Source organism: Mirounga leonina, unplaced genomic scaffold, assembly GCF_011800145.1.
Source record: "Mirounga leonina isolate KUSES-001 unplaced genomic scaffold, KU_Mleo_1.0 Mir_53, whole genome shotgun sequence".
In the NCBI taxonomy this organism is placed as follows: Eukaryota; Metazoa; Chordata; class Mammalia; order Carnivora; family Phocidae; genus Mirounga; species Mirounga leonina.
Window position 1 is genome coordinate 96927783 of NW_023270807.1, and position 16787 is coordinate 96944569.

At 36.6% G+C, this 16787-nt stretch overlaps 1 protein-coding gene across 3 annotated transcripts in view; it reads left to right on the forward strand.

Moving 5' to 3' along the window:
- GRM1 (glutamate metabotropic receptor 1) overlaps positions 1–16787 on the forward strand; it is a 419049-nt gene that overhangs the window by 308050 nt on the left and 94212 nt on the right. For all 3 annotated transcript variants that reach the window (XM_034990933.1, XM_034990934.1, XM_034990935.1), the window contains exon 3: positions 3184–3419. In XM_034990933.1, coding sequence (XP_034846824.1) covers positions 3184–3419 — 236 coding nt within the window. The remainder of the gene's footprint in view (positions 1–3183; positions 3420–16787) is intronic.

Consider the following 16787-nt stretch of genomic DNA (forward strand, 5'->3'; position numbering starts at 1 on the left):
TTCTATATTCAGGTTTACTCCCATGATGTGCTCCTCTGTGTTGGAGGGCAAAAGGGCAGGAGGTCACACTTTCTCTGCTTCCACCACTGACACATGATACTTGCTTTTATAAACTGGGAATGATTAAAAAAAAAAAGAAATGGAAATAAACAGTATTGAGGGCTCATTTCATACACTTAAAAAATTGTGGGTTTCTTTTTCAGACTATACATTCACACACAGAGAAGTCTCACATAATATTAAATCTTGGGGAGAAACACACTTCAAGCTTAAATTTTATGTCAAAAATGAATTTTTTTCCTTCAAATTATAAGTCATTTTGATTTTAAATATATACTCATAAACAGAATTTTTTGAAAGCCTAACTGGTTTTGTTTTTACCCTTAACCCTATAGTTCAGGTCTTCAAATTGCTATAAATATAGTTATGATATAATGTGAATAAATCTAAATAACCTAGTTCAAGCCTTTCTAAGTAGACTGAGCATATAGAAAGATAAAAGAGTCTGTCTTCTTTTTTAAAATCAATTTGACAGGCCGTCATATCCAATTTGATGGTGAGTAGAACAGGCTTGTTAGAAAGACTCAGGTCATTCCCCACCAGGGGGCAGAGTGCAGTGGCCTTATTATGTAATAGGCTTACAACACTTTGAAGACTTCTGTAGTCCTTAGGCTAATGGTAACTAAGCTGGAATTTATGCCCACACTTCTGTCTCCTGCTATACTTCTTTCTATGCTACAGCTATACTGACTCTCCAAATTCTTTGAATGGCCCATGCTCTTTCCTGTATATTAGATAATCTACCAGGAACCTTCTATACCAGTCCCTCCTCATCTCTTCATCTGACTAATGCCCACACATCCTTTAGGTCTCAACTCAGACATAGCTTTTGTAGGATAGTCATCCCTAATTACTTTCTCTCTACCCACATTTATATACATACATACACACCTGACTAAGTTAAACCCCTAAGCCCCTCCTCCTTGCAGTACTGGTCACTTTTCCTTCTTTACCTTTACAGTGTTTGTAATTCTTGTTTGGTGTCTGTTCTTCCCACAAGTCTGTAACACTAGGGGAAGAGGATAGTGTGTCTCATTCTTAACTGAATCTTGAGCATAGCAGTGTATCTAGGTAAATGCAAAAGGAAGGAAGGACAGAAGGAAGGAAAGAAGAAAATGATGGGGGCCTGTGGGGGGAAGGAAAGGTCTGTGCAAGATTGTAAAATCTCTATCCCAATGGATTTAGAAGAAGCATATAATCATTCTCTGATCTGGCTGGTTAGACCACACTATACCTCAAGGTCCCTTCAGTTCTGGATCATGTTAAGTCAGCTATACCTTCTACAACTTTTAGTCTGTGAAAATACAGCTCCTGTATCGTTCACTGGGAAGATTCTGGAACAGAACTGCACCAATTAACTCAGCTAAATGGAGGACACATTTATTCCAATTGATCTCAGTTTAACAAGGGGTGAACTATGGTCAGCCATATATATTTGGCCCAGGTCCCTGCTCTGTGAGAAGCAAGTGATAAAACACTCTCTCTGGCAGAGACTGAACAGTTGTGTTCCAGAAACTGCAGGGTATGACTCTATGGGTATAAATAAATCCACCTCTTGACCAAGACAATCTTTAACCCTCTCCTCAGTTTGACTCAACTTTAGATGAGTTTCTTCCTGACCATGGGCCCCTTGACTTCCCTTTCCTTAGAGCATTTAATTTTAAAAATGCTGTCATAAATTCTTTCTCTGTCCCTCGGAGGTATACATTTTCTCCTAGCCTCTTGCCAGTTTTTACAGCAGAGAAATTTCTTTCTTAAGGACCTGGAAGCCATCCCTTTGAAATGTAATCATCAAGAATGATAGCAAACCCCTGTCTCCCAGTTTCTGTGGGAAGGTGGGAGCTTAACTTAGATAAATGACAATTATCAAACACAGATGACTAATCACATTGACCAAGTTCCCCTCAATGTCCCCTAGCACTTGCTCACTAGCTCATCTCAGCACCTAAATCTCCCTCAACTTTTGTTTCAGCATAATGGAGTTCAGTGTCTCTGGCCTATTGGAATAGTCTTGAATAAAGTCTTTTTTACCTGTTTAACTCCACCTAGTGCAATTTTTTTTGGCACCTGCTGGGAAGGGATCAAAAGCACTCACATGAGGGGCGCCTGGGTGGCTCAGTTGGTTAAGCGACTGCCTTCAGCTCAGGTCATGATCCTGGAGTCCCTGGATCAAGTCCCGCATCGGGCTCCCTGCTCAGCGAGGAGCTGCTTCTCCCTCTAACCCTCCCCCTGTCATGTACTCTCTCTCACTCTCTCAAATAAATAAATAAATCTTTAAAAAAAAAAAAAAAGCACTCACATGAGGTTTGGCCCGGCTCATATGTACACTTAAATTAAATTGGAGCTACATCACTCATGACTGATATGAATGTTCTAGAAGGTGGCCAAATTTTTTTAAAAAATTGAATTCACTGAATAAAACATCAGTTAACTTCCTTTTAGTGAGCAGGAGGATTATTTTTATTTTGGGGAGTGGGATTGTTTTCTTATAATGCTGCTATTTTGAGATAACATTGAGGGGGAAGCATCTGATCACTTCTAGGCGAGGCAAGTTTGAACAATGTCCAGGCACAAAATCTGTGGTTGTCATGCTTCTGAGCTAAATCAATTTTCGACCTCATAAATGCAGCTCATATAATGGTCTTGGCTGCAACCTTGAAACCTTGCTGAGCTCTTATTGTGAAGGCCCCGAGTGCCTGGGTTTTATTTTATTCTGATTTGGACAGCAGCTGATGGGTTTTGTGGCCTAAAGAGCACTGGGTTTGGGAGCCAGACTGCCTGGATCCATATTCTGGATCCACTGGGATTTCAGCTGGTTGCTGAACATCTGACTGAGTAAAAGTAAATAGTACAGAATCTGATAATGTGATAATGTGAGTTCTTGTCATTGCTACTATCATCATCTTCATCATCACTTTCACTACTGTGAAAAACAAACAGGACTTTATGATTTCAGAATTTACTACTCTTCCACAAAAAAAAAAAAGTCATTGATAGGTAGCAATTCTGGCATAAAATAGACTTTCAGCCTTGCTGAATTGCTTCATTCATGCATAATGCTGAGCCCTATTTGTGAGACCTTTGTCTTTCTTTCTCCCCACCCCAATCCCTGAATTTTTTTAGTGATGGATGGGCAGACAGAGATGAAGTCATTGAAGGTTATGAGGTGGAAGCCAACGGGGGAATCACAATAAAGCTGCAATCTCCAGAGGTCAGGTCATTTGATGATTATTTCCTGAAGCTGAGGCTGGACACTAATACAAGGAATCCCTGGTTCCCTGAGTTCTGGCAACATCGGTTCCAGTGCCGCCTACCAGGACACCTTCTGGAAAATCCCAACTTTAAAAGAATCTGCACAGGTAATTTGTGTTCACAAAATAACAACTCAGAGGTTACAACTCTAGCCCCCTTACAACTTGTTGAGTGAGAGTAGAAGGTGTCAAGGCTGGAGTGCCAAAGACTGAATTGCCATCTTAATTTATAAAATAGCTAGAATGAGGAGAGTGTGTGCATGACCCCAAGGATTCATGTTTCTATATTCTGGAAGAACTGCTTTGGTCTCTGGTGGAGCAAGTTGTAAGAAGAGAGAATGCAGGTCAGGGAAAAGAAAACTGAGAATTCAGGTATCTAGTATTCAAGCCAGAGGAAAGAGATTTTATTGCGAGCATGCTTTGGAAATGTTAGCCATAGACATAAGTAGGCAGCACTGGTTTGATCCCTTTTTCTTCTTTATGACTCACTTCAATATACAAGTCTGAAGAAGAAAAGATAATGTTATTTATCCAGGGCCACACCACTAACATGGGTGTATGTGGACATGGGTGGCAAGAAACTGCACTCATCTGTCAATAGGAGAGACATTTCCTGGTGGGTCAGATAATTCCCATGCACTGCTCACTGAAGGCAGGCCAGGAAAGGACAGCACATTGTTCCAAGTTTTTCAGGGCTTGGTGAACTCCACTGGATGTCCTTTTCTGCCCCCCAGGAACTACCATACTTCTTAACAGACTTCTTAACACAGTAAGTTTTATGAGTGTTATCATTCCTGCGTAGAGACATTGCTCTCCGCTGTCCTTTTTCAGTATTGCTTAATGTGACAAAAATAGATCCCCTTTGGTCTATCACTGTGCCATTCAAAGCCAGTTGTCTATACTGGGTTGATAACACAGAATGATGGACAGGCATTAAAGATGGTGTCACCATTGACTGAGATGGGAAAGACTCCAAGAAAAGCAGAAAGGATCAGGAGCTAGATTTCAGATTGGGTTAATTTTGAGATGTCTGTTAGTAGTGCAGCTATATATGTCACTTGGTCATTGTGTTTTATTAATAAAATTTAGAATACTACTTATTAAACATACTTGGATGTCTTTTTGCAAGGATTTCCAAGAAAATATCTTGTGACCTAAGCTTTCAAAACAAAAGTTAGAATTCTGTAGCCATGTGTGTTTTGAAAACCATTTTGGGTCTTCAGTTGTCACAGTGCATCCAAATGTCAAGGTTTAAATCTGAACTTGGTTAACGTTCATAGTAGAAAATTTTTTTAAAAATTACACATTCATGAGTTGTTCTTATATTATACTTGACTCTCAGAGCTATTATTAAGAGCTTCTTATGTGATTACAACCTTTAATAAATACGTTTATGTTTGCATTTCATTCTGCAGTCAAACTTAGCAAATATTTCCCTTTGTTCTTAGTTCTAAGGAAGACTGAAGCCTTATTTAACTTTTCTATTTGGAACTAATTCATGAACTTTATTGATCTCTTCTGCTGCAGGAATCCTAGAATTTTATCTTTAGCAGTGTTTACGTTATCTATGTGTATACATTCATGTAAATTTACCTTGCTCTTCAGTTTTAATGTCTGTGTTTCTATGAAATTGGCTTCAATACTATTGAAGAACAACTAAACTTCCACTTCATGTATCATTCTTGTCTAGTTGAAATCCTTGAATAGCAAATAAATTGCATAGTCTTCTAATGAATATGCAGACACATTTATGAAAATTAATGTGAGGAAGTTGGATGAACTCTTCCATACTATTGATAGCTGCTCTTTCCATCACTTATTTTTACCTCTTCTAATTGGATCATTTTGGTGTTTTGGTAAGTTTTGATATTGCAGTTAGTTTCCATAGAAACCTTTATTGAGCTTAATCTCAGATGTCACTATTTAAATAAAGAGTTTACATGCACTAGATTGTCATTTTGAATATTAAGGGTCCTGAGCCCAGGCTGAATAATTTGGGAATCACTGTAGCTAATTAAAAAGTACTTCATGCAAAGTCTACATCACTGCTTAATTAGTTGGACATACCAAGGGATTGGGGATGTGTTGGAAAGGTACTAACTGAAACATCAAAGCCTAACTTTTTTTAAAAAAGATTTTATTTATTTATTTGGAGAGACAGAGAGTGAGAGTGGGGGTGGGTGGGTGTGGGGGGAGGACGGAGGGAGAGAGAGAGAAGCAGGCTCCCCACTGAGCAGGGCTCCTGGAATCATGACCTGAGCCAAAGGCAGACAGTTAACGTACTGAGCCACCCAGGCTAAAAGCCTGATTTTTAAAAAAAATTAATCATTGTGAGGACAGTGGAAAGAATAGGTATAAACGAATCAAAGTCACTCTCTTCCAGTAAATGTCTTAGTTGTTTACAGCATTTGTGTTATGTTTGCAATGGCATAGTGCTTTATCCTTCCTGATGAGAATTGTGAAAATGATTCCATGGAAACCGTGAGCGCATTTGGAAGCTTAACCACTGGGTTCAACACTGGTTTGGTTAGGTATCTGCCAAATGACTTGGAGGACCTCACTTAATCTCTGAATCAATTTCCGCAACTGTAGCATGGTAACAGTTTCTACTTTACACAAGTGTGAGAATCAAATGAAATAATACAAGTGAGATACCTTGCAAATTGTAAATCCTTACATAAATGTAAAGTGTTATTATTAATGTCATGGCTTACCAAAAGGCAAATAAGGTATAGAATGGGTCCCCTTACTAAATATTACAGGTTTTGAAATTACAAATTTAGCATAACTACATTCCAAGATGTGGAAACTAGAAACACAAGCACACAATCCTTAATCAACCATACTTATACAGCGCCAATATAGATATTTAATTTTTTTCCTATTTAGGCTTTTACAATTTTTTTCTGATTATCAAAGTAATACCTACTACTATGATTATTGTATATAACTTGGACATATAGAAAAGCATAAGAACGATGATGGGCATTAAGAATTTTCTGTTATGGGTGCCTCGGTGGCTCAGTTGGTTAAGCGACTGCCTTCGGCTCAGGTCATGATCCTGGAATTCCGGGATCGAGTCCCGCATCCGGCTCCCTGCTCAGCAGGGAGTCTGCTTCTCCCTCTGACCCTCCCCCCTCTCATGCTCGCTCTCTCTCATTCTCTCTCTCAAATAAATAAATAAAATCTTAAAAAAAAAATTAAAAAAAAAGAATTTTCTGTTATGTAACCACTGTTAATCACTATTAATTTTTTTATATATTGTTAGCAAATACACTGTTAAATTTTTGGTATATTTTTATCTGTATGTACTTTTAAATCATATAGTCATATTATTTTATATATTGCTTTTAAAATGAATACTGCCTTTTAAATTTATGAATTTATCATTAATTTCATTCATTCTTCATAGCTGTATAACATTCTGACAGATAAGCTCTAATTTAACTATCTCTTTCTTCCTACGCATTTAAGCTGTTTTTAGTTCTTTATAAATTAAAAAAAAAGCTGCAGAGATGTATTAAAAAATTCTTCTTCCTAACCATCCCCCCCGCCTTTTTTTTCTCATTTTGGATAATTTTCTTTTCTTTTTCTTTTTTCTTTCTTTCTTTTTTTTTGGATAATTTTCTTAAGATATATTTCCAGAAGTTGAATTACTCAATCAAATGATATGAACATTACTAATAAGACATCTCAAAAGGCAGCTCCTACCAGCAATGCTTGCAATCTTATGAACGTTTTTTCATTTTGTTTTGCATAGTTATAATCATAGTGTACGTATAATTCTGTGTCTTATTTTCAGTTAGGATTATACTTTACCTTTTTGATGTTGCTGTATGACCTTTATAACCACCATTTTAATAGCTCCATAATATTCTACCCAATGAAAATACTATAATTACTTAGTCATTCTTATATTATTGGTTGCTTCCAATTTTTCTTCTTATAAAAATAACTGAATACGGTACAGAGTTTTCATGGTTGTTGGTACTATTTTTGGATTGTTTCCTATAGATTTTTAAATATATAATTATTGGTCTAAGAACATAACAATATTTAAGCCCATTAAAAATGTATTACCATTGTCTTGCAGTATGGCAATATTAGGATTTGCTGTGGTTAGCAGCATATTAACTGGATGAGTTCACTATGTCCTTACTGACCTTTTTCACAGTCCAGTGAATTTACAGCCATAATCTTACATTCTCCCCTTATTCTTTATACCAACTGGAAACAAGTGAGCACAATGCTTTTTAAAGCTAGTATATCCTTGTATTTGGTTATTATCCAAGACATAATGAAAGAATTTGGATGATATCTGTAATACCAACAGCTCAGGACTAGTAAAATAATGACAGATAGTCTGATATGACAAAATTTCAAGACTTCCAAGCATGAGTACTCTTTTTCTTAATGAGATATAATTGATACATAACATTATCGTAGTTTCTAGTGTACAGCATAATATTTGGTATTTGTGTATATAGTAAAATCATCAATACAGCATCCTATACCATCCATCATCACTATATATGTATATATATCAGATTTTATTTATTTATTTATTTATTTATTTATTTATTTATTTATTTATTTTAGAGAGAGAGTACATGCATGCAGGAGTGAGGGAGGGGAGGGGCAGAGAGGGAGGAAGAAGGAAAGAGAATATCAAGGAAACTCCACTGAGTGTGGAGCCTCATGTGGGGCTCCATTCCATGACCCCAAGATCATGACTGAGCCGAAACCAAGAGTCAGATGCTCAACTGACTGAGCCGCTCAGGTGGCCGTATCTTTTCTTTATCCATTTATCCATCAAAGGACACTTAGATTGCTCCTATGTCCAGGCTATTGTAAATAACTGCAGTGAACATAAGGGTGCATATATTTTTTCAAGTTAGTGTTTTTGTTTCCTCAGGATAAATACCCAGAAGTGGAACTATTGCATCATATGATAGTTGTATTATTAATTTTTTGAGAAACCTCCATACTGTTTTCCAGAGTGCAGTGCACGAATTTTCATTCCCAACCAACAGTGCACAGGGGTCCCCTTTCTGCCACATCCTCAGAAGCACTTGTTTTTCTTGATATCTCATTGTACTTTTGATTTGTATTTCCCTGAAGATTAGTGATATTGAACATCTTTTCATGTACCTGTTAGCCATCTGTATGTCTTCTTTGGAAAAATGTCTATTCAGATCCCCTGCCAATTTTTTCACCATTTTTTTTTCTTTTGCTATTGAGTTGTATGAGTCCTTTATATATTTTGGATATTAACCTCTTATCAGATATAAAACTTGCTAATATTTTCTCTTATTCAGTATATTGACTTTTCATTTTGTTGATGGTTTCCTTTGCTCTGCAAGAGCTTTTTAGTTTGTAGTCCCACTTATTTATTTTTGCTTTTGATATCAAAATCCAAAAAGACATAGCCAAGATTTTCTTTTAGGAGTTTTATGGTTTTAGGTCTTATGTTCAAGTCTTTAATCCATTTTAAGTTATTTGTGTGTGTGTGTGTGTGTGTGTGTGTAAGATTTCATTGTTTTGTGTGTGGCTGTCCAGCTTTCCCAAAACCATTTATTGAAGGGACTATCCTTTCTGCAAACATGGGTACTCTTCTCCAGCTTGGAGATTGCCATTCACAATTTTTAGATTGGTACTAATTTTTATAATATATTTGCCTCATTATTAGGTTTCATTTTGAATTAACATATCATATAAGGTAGCATAAGATTGGTCCAATATAATTCGATCCAGATTAAGATAGTCTATGAACTGAGACAGGTTCCTATTTACTATAGCCTTTTAGGTCCTAGGGTAATAACTTCTCTTTATCTTTGGAAGTTTGACCCAAATGCCAATGAAGAATATCATTTACCTTTACACAAGAAATTGGTATATTAGCCAGAGTTTGTGGAAGGCTTCACAGTTCTTCACCCATCCCTATATCCATGCCCTTTGAAATATGACTTTGCAGCTCCTCCCATTATGAAGTAGAATTTTGCTCCCTACCATTTGAATGTCATTTGAATTTATAGCTTATTAGTTCTAAGTCCTAGTTTTGAGGCTTGACTTACTATTATTCTTTTTTGGAACCCTTCTCAGCTGTATGTACAAACCTGAGTTAGTCTTCTAGAATATGAGAGAGAACTTGGAGCAGAAATAGGATGACCTCTTAGATGATAAACCAGTCTCCAGCCAATACACTAGCTGACTATTGACACACGAGCAAGCCTAGCTGACATGAGTCATGTCCAACCCAGAGCAGCAAAACTTCCTAGTTGACTCCCAGATTCATGAACTAAATAAATACTTGTTTTAAGCCACTAAGCCTTTGGGTGGTTTGTTATGCATCATTATTGTGGCAATTGATAACTGATTTAAGGATCCTATAGTCCTATAATCCACGACCCTCACATAGAACAGTAGATTTAATTTAGGGAACATAATTTCTCAACCCAATGCTAGAATTCTCAATCTTTTCCCCCTTTCAAGCGGAATGATACAATGCTATACCCTATATCTCTTGAACAAAGCCAAACATTTTTTATAGATTCTTCAACGAAGATTTAAAGCCCCCTGATCCAAGGCAGTAAAACTCTTCTACTTTGGAATTCTGGAAGTGCTAACAAATGGGGCACAGTTATAGCTGAGCCAAACAAACATCCTCAAAACAAAACAGTAATAGGTTCTTACACAGTGTGCTGGTAGAAATTGCTTAATGGACATATATTTTAAAAGCTTTGGATGTTGCTTTAGTCAGTTTGGGATGCTATAAGAAATTACCATAGGCTGGGTGGCTTAAACAACAAATATTTATTTCTCACAGTTCTGAAGGCTTAGGGTGCCTACGTGGTAGGATTCTAATGAGAGCCTTCTTCCTGCTTTCCTCAGATGATGGAGAAAAAGAAGCAAGTCTCCTAAGTGCACTAATCCCATCATAAGGGCTGCACCCTTAACACCTAATTACCTCCCCAAACCCTATCTCCAAATATCATCATCACACTGGGGATCAGAGTTTGAACATATGAATTTGGAGAGGACATAAACATTAAGTCTAAACAGATGTATTTATATCTTTGGTTGAAAGAATGAAAGTGAACTGACCTTGTGTCCCTTTTGGACATTATAATTCCTCAGAAAACCTCATTATCACACATAGATGAAACTCTGAAAATAATATAATACTATAAACACAGTCTTTGTCTGCTTAACTCTTAATACTTTTGACCTGCCCTGTCAACTGTGGTAGCCACTAGCCGTGTGTATTTTTTTATATTTAAATTTAAATTAATTAAAATGAAATGAAGTTAAACATTCATTTTCTCAGTCTCACTAGCCATATTTTATATGTCAACAACTGTATGTGGCTAGTGACTACATCTTGCATAACACAGATGCAGAAAAATTCCATGATTACGGAGAGTTCTATTGAACAGTGCTGTATTCTAATTTCTTCTTCTTCTCCTCCTCCTTCTTCTTCTCCTCCTCCTCCCTTCCTCCTTCCTTTTCTTTCTTTCCTCCTTCCTTTTCTTTCTTTCTTTCTTTCTTTCTTTCTTTCTTTCTTTCTTTCTTTCTTTCTTTCTTTCTTTCTTTCTTTCTTTCTTTCTCTTTCTTTCTTTCCTTTTTCCTTCTCCTTCTCCTTCTTCTTCTTTCTTCTTCTTCTTCTTCTTTCTTCTTCGAGACAGGGCAGGGGCAGAGAGAGAGGGAGAGAGACTCTTAAGCAGGCTCCATACCCAATGTGGAGCCTGACCTCACAACCCTCAGATCATGACCTTGGCTAAAATCAAGAGTCAGACACTTAACCAACTGGGTCACTCAGGCACCCCTGCATTCTAATTTTCTAACCCCATAAATGCAAGTTTGTTTGTTTCTATGGTTATTTGGATCTAATTCACAAGTTAGTGTTTCCAGCATGATCAACTTGTTGAATATCCTCACTACAACAACTGAAAGATGTTATAAACCAAGACTTCCACCTTGCGTGGTGATTCCCACAGAACCTCCAACCCAAATAGGGCAGACTCGTTCCTATGAAGACCAGGTATGTCTTCACTCTCCTATTAAAGTTAAGTATAGTTTCTTCTTCCATGTCATTTTAATAACTGAATGGATTTATGTAAGTGTGTTCTGTCATTCAGAAGACACAAAGATGGATGCAGGGGCATACATTTTCCATCCTTTTTACTTTATATTCATCTTGATTCTGTTTCCAAAGGGCTTGAATAATTTTTAGCATCAAGCAGATGTGGACTTCAGCTGTAAAAATGGAAATTTTTTGAGGCCTCCAATGCTTATTGTAACAGTGATCAGTTACTATTTTATCTTTTAATAGAAACATCTAATTTACAATTATGTAATGTTGGATATGCTAGTGAACTTTCCACTATGTAAACTAGTTACCCAGAGAATGGCCTAAGGTTTATATATCTATTATTATCAGAATTTAGTTTAATTTATTAATAAATCCTTCAATTAGATCAATTTCTCCCTATTAAACAATTTATATATTTCCAAAGTTGAATGCTTCCTCCTATGGTCCAGCCTAACTTCTGAACAAATTTGAGAATGGGTATTTTTAATGATTAAAATCTATGGCTACTCTTAATAAAGACTTCACCTTGACATAAAAGGCTAGTGTATATTTAGATATTCCCTAATGGCTACATAGGGGGTTACTCTATATCATATAAGTTGTACTGCTTCTCATCAGGAGAATTGCATTTCATGTCTTGTGCACATTTGCTGCTGGGAATAAATACACACATGAAGTAAAGTCATAATTTCAACCATCATAAGAAGTTACAGTCTTTTCATGATGAGTAGACCAAACATACTTGGTGTATGGCCCATTCACTCTTTTTCCTGTATTTTTATATTTTTATTGAGGTATAATTGACATACAGAAAACTGCACATATTTAAAATGAACAATTTGACAGATTTGGACATGTGTGTATGCCCATGAAATCATCACCACAATCAAGGTAATGAATATATCACTTCCCAAATTCCTTTGTGTCTCACTGAAAATTCCTCCCTCCCACTATTCCCCACCCCTCTCCTCCCTCCTATGCACATGCAATTTTCTGTCACAATAGTTCATTTGCATTTTCTACTCTTTTTTTTTTTTAAGGTTTTGTTTGTTTATTTTTTGAGAGAGAGGAGGGAGAGGAACAAGCAGACTCTGTGCTGAGCACAGAGCCCAACTTGGGCTCAATCCCATGACTCTGAGATCATGACCTGAGCTAAAATCAAGAGTTGGAGGCTTAGTCAGTTGAGCCACCCAGGCACCCTCTACCTTTAATATGAATGAGACTGTGTGCTGTGAACTCTTTTCTGTCTGCATTCTTTCACTCAGCACAATTATTTTGAGATTCATCATTGTATTGCATGTATCAACAGTTCATTTTTTTAAAATTGCTGAGTGGTGTTTCATTACCTGGACATAACAAAGTTTGTTTATCCTTTTACCTGATAATGGGCATTTGAGTTGTTTCCGATATTTAGTTTTTACAAACCAAGATGCTAAGAACATCCATGTACAATATTTGTATGGATATATGCTTTCTTTTCTTTTGGGGCAAGTCCTAGCTGTGGAATGCCTGGATCCTGTGGGAGGTGTATGCTTAACTTCTTTTATTTATTCTTTGGTCCTATTCATTATGGAGATATATAATTGGGAAAATAGCATCATAAAGGAATCAAACACTGAAAAGATAAATGGTTTATTAGAACTCAAGAATCAGTTCAAAAGTCAGACTTTTGAACTTGTTCTTGAGGGGTATGTTCCATCATTCCATTATTTCTGCTATGTGGAGGCAACAGTTAAGGTGAGCGGGATATTCTATATCCATATCATGAACCAAGTTTTGGGTCATAATAGCTACTAAAGAGGATTCCTTATTAGGTGCTGTGAAATGGAGGTTGCCATGTCTCTGGACAACTTCCTCAGTATGTGCTCTGGAGGTAAATTTTCTGGTGCCTGCTTTTTTTGAAAAGTAACCTCATACCTGAAGTTATTATATACATTTGTGCCCTGATGAGTGGGGCTCTATGTGATCAGCCTACCAGTTACATTTATAATCTAGGTCCTGTGTCCCTAGGCTACTGTAGTGAGCTTGAGTATTATACTTCATATCCAGGAGCTGCTTGTCAAACCTCACACCAAAGATCTTTGTGAAGTAGTATTAAATCTGCTATCATAGTCCCCTGTGCCTATGTCAATGTTATGTCATAAATCTATATGGCCACCCTATTTATTTACTTATTGACCTTTCTCTGGAGTATCACTGGCTGGTAAAAACATTAGTTGTGACCACAAATCCTTATAGAGGTTTGATGGGTATCCATGGGTACTATATGGGACAAGTTTTAAAATTTGTTAGAAATATCAAAAAATTGAATCCATGGGGACTTAGCCTCAAATAGATTTGGTCTAATACTCTAATCAGCAGAACACTATTATCCAATCCATTTGGATAAATTAATAGCCCAGACCCTAAGATGATATGAAGAAGAATCATGTCCTTTACAACAGTGATTCTCAAATCTGACTTATTAAAGTCATCGTGAAAGTTTTTAAAAAGGTACTCTAATTCATGTTAACAGAAATGTCTTAATAACACATAGCAAATTTTGTTTGGAAAAAAGAAAAAGGTACTTCACAGTACCAAGTTCTCACACCACACCAATTGAATCAGAATCTCTGGAGTGGAGCCAAGGACTTAGGTTAAGGACAGGAAGAAATTCATACTTAAAATTTATGAGACTTAGCTCTTTTTTTTTTAATTTTTAAAATTTAGAATCATATATCACTGTCCAAGTTGAGAGCTTGCCAAGGTTTTGGCTGTGGCTGTGGCAGCTGAAGTAGCTAATGAGAATTTAGTAATTTCTAATGCCGAATGAATCTCTTCCATTTGTTTTATTTATTTATTGGTAAGCTTGTTTGCAGCATTAGCATTCCAAAATCAGTAAGTCATGGCTATATACTGTTTCTCTATGTCCAGATTGGGCAATTATGATATGTATTAATTTTCTATTGCTGCCATAACAAATTACCATAAAGTCAGTGCCTTAAAACAATCCAAATTTATTATTGTACAATTCCATAGGCTAGAACTCAGACAAGGGTCTCATTGGGTGAAAATCAGTCAGATGTTAGCAGAAATGCATTACTTTAGGAAGGCTCTATGGGCGAATCTGTTTCTTGCTTTTTTCTAACTTCTAGAGACCACCCACATTCTTTGGTTAATGGTCCCGTTCCTCCTTATTCAAAGCCAGCAATGTTGCCTCTCTTGGACCCTGCTTCCATAGTCACATGTCTCTCTGACCACAGCTAGGGAAGATTCTCTATTTTTAAGGACTTATGATTAAATTACTCCCACCCAGATAACCAAAGATAATCTTCCCATCTTAGTGGAAATTCAGTCACATCTGCAAAGTCCTTTTTGCCATGTAGCCTAACTTATCCACAGGTTCCAGGCTTTAGGATGTGGGCATCTTTGTGGACCAACAGGTCCACCACAGTAGATGTTCAGACAGAATGAGGGATTAGCTTCTCTAAGTCCTTTCTAGTAGCTACTTCTTTAGCTCTTTTGCAGCAGACCTGCCTCTATTACCAGTTGCCATGAGAAAAGGACATAACTCTTTAGGTACATATTTAAAAACCCAATTTTACTGTGTTTCTGTGAAAGGTAAAACATCTAGACCATTAAGGACATGTGCCTCTGGCTGACCAGAATGGCATCTGAATGCATGGATACCTTCCTTTACATTTCCCTAATCCTTGTTTTTTTGGTTTTCCATTGCTGGTTTGTTCTTCTACACTCCCAAACACTATGCTCTTACCACAGAAAACAAAGAATTAATTTCCTGGATAATTCAACTTTTTGTATAGCTATAATGTGTCCTTACAGATATTTTTTGTCCAGCTCTCAATTCACTCCATATAAATGATTTTCATCTTTCTCCCACAGATATGCATCAAGATGTCAGACATTCTCCAGGAGTCTTGCTGTATCTTAGAGCCAGAGCCTAACTAGAGTCTTAGTGTCCTCTCTCTTAGCAGTTGTCTTAATTTGAAAGATTTATGGGTGCTAAGTTAATTCCTTCAGATATTTTATCACAAAAATAAGAGTTTTGATTTGGTCCTTGCAATGAAGCTGAGTTTTCATTTGTTCTTTGTAGCATAAACATCTTCTGTTTTATCTGTTAAGAGTTGGAAGTGAGAATCAATTTTATTTTTATCTTTGCACATTTAATATGCCTACCTCCTTGCTTAAACATGCAAGCTCATTTGGTAAAATACCTGCCTTCCAAGTTATTATAGGTGACAATGTTACTGAATGTTTTGCCACTGAATAACAATGGATTTATGTCTTTTATGACACTGGTCACAGTCTCCTCACCATCTGCTGCCTGTTTCTATAAGCCTCATACTTAATGATTCATTGTCATTTTTTAATTTTTTTTTTTTGTATTTTTTTTTTTTAAGTATGCTCCATGCCCAGTGTGGAGCCCAGTGCAGGGTTTGAACTCATGACTCTGAGATCAAGACCTGAACTGAGACCAAGAGTCGGATGCTTAACTGACTGAGCCACCCAGGTGCCCCTCGTGGTGATTTTATTGTTGTTACAGCATTCCCCTACTTTTAGGTATCAATTCCCTTTTTGATTAGGATAGGTGAGGATATACATTATTAACAGATGACCCCTAACTTAATGCCTTTCAAGAAGAAAAAATTATTTCTTGTTCTTGCCATATTTCCATTATGTATGAGTTAAGAGACTGCTCCATGTCTTCTGCACCTAGGACCCAGTCTGATAGACCAACTTCAATCTGGAATGTTGATAATTGTGGTAAGGAAACAGAACATGACCAATGTGACCTGGAGTTAAAGCTTCTGCTAAAAGTTATACATGTCACTTCAGTAACATTTCATTGACCAAAGCCAGTCCTATGGTTCAGCCAAATATCAATGGAGAGAAGATACATAATCCAACCTAAGGTATCTAATATTTATGGGTAATAATACAATCTATGAAAATATTAGATCAGAATTCGCACTGCAGCTATTTATTTAGGAGGCTCATGTGCATACAATATATGTTTAGAATTTTTGGTTTTGAGCTCACTTAAACCTTTAATTGACAGAATTACCTTGTCAAAATGCATGGAAAATTTTTGCCAAAGGTAAAGAGATATTCCTTTCTTATTTGCTAGGGGCTAAATTAATTGTAGGAAATTTTTGTTAAGATAGTGAATGAAAAATTCAGAACTCCAAGACCAAGAAATATCAGCCAAAAGGGCTTATCAACAAAATGCCTTTCTTTTCTAATCAAGGTAAGATTAAGTAATAATTAGGTACTACTGTACTGTTTCCATGTTTCTGCTAGTGAAGACTTCTTTATTTAGAGGCTTTGGAAATGGAACTTATTCCCATCTTAGGAAGGACAAAAAGAAAGTGATTCATGTATAG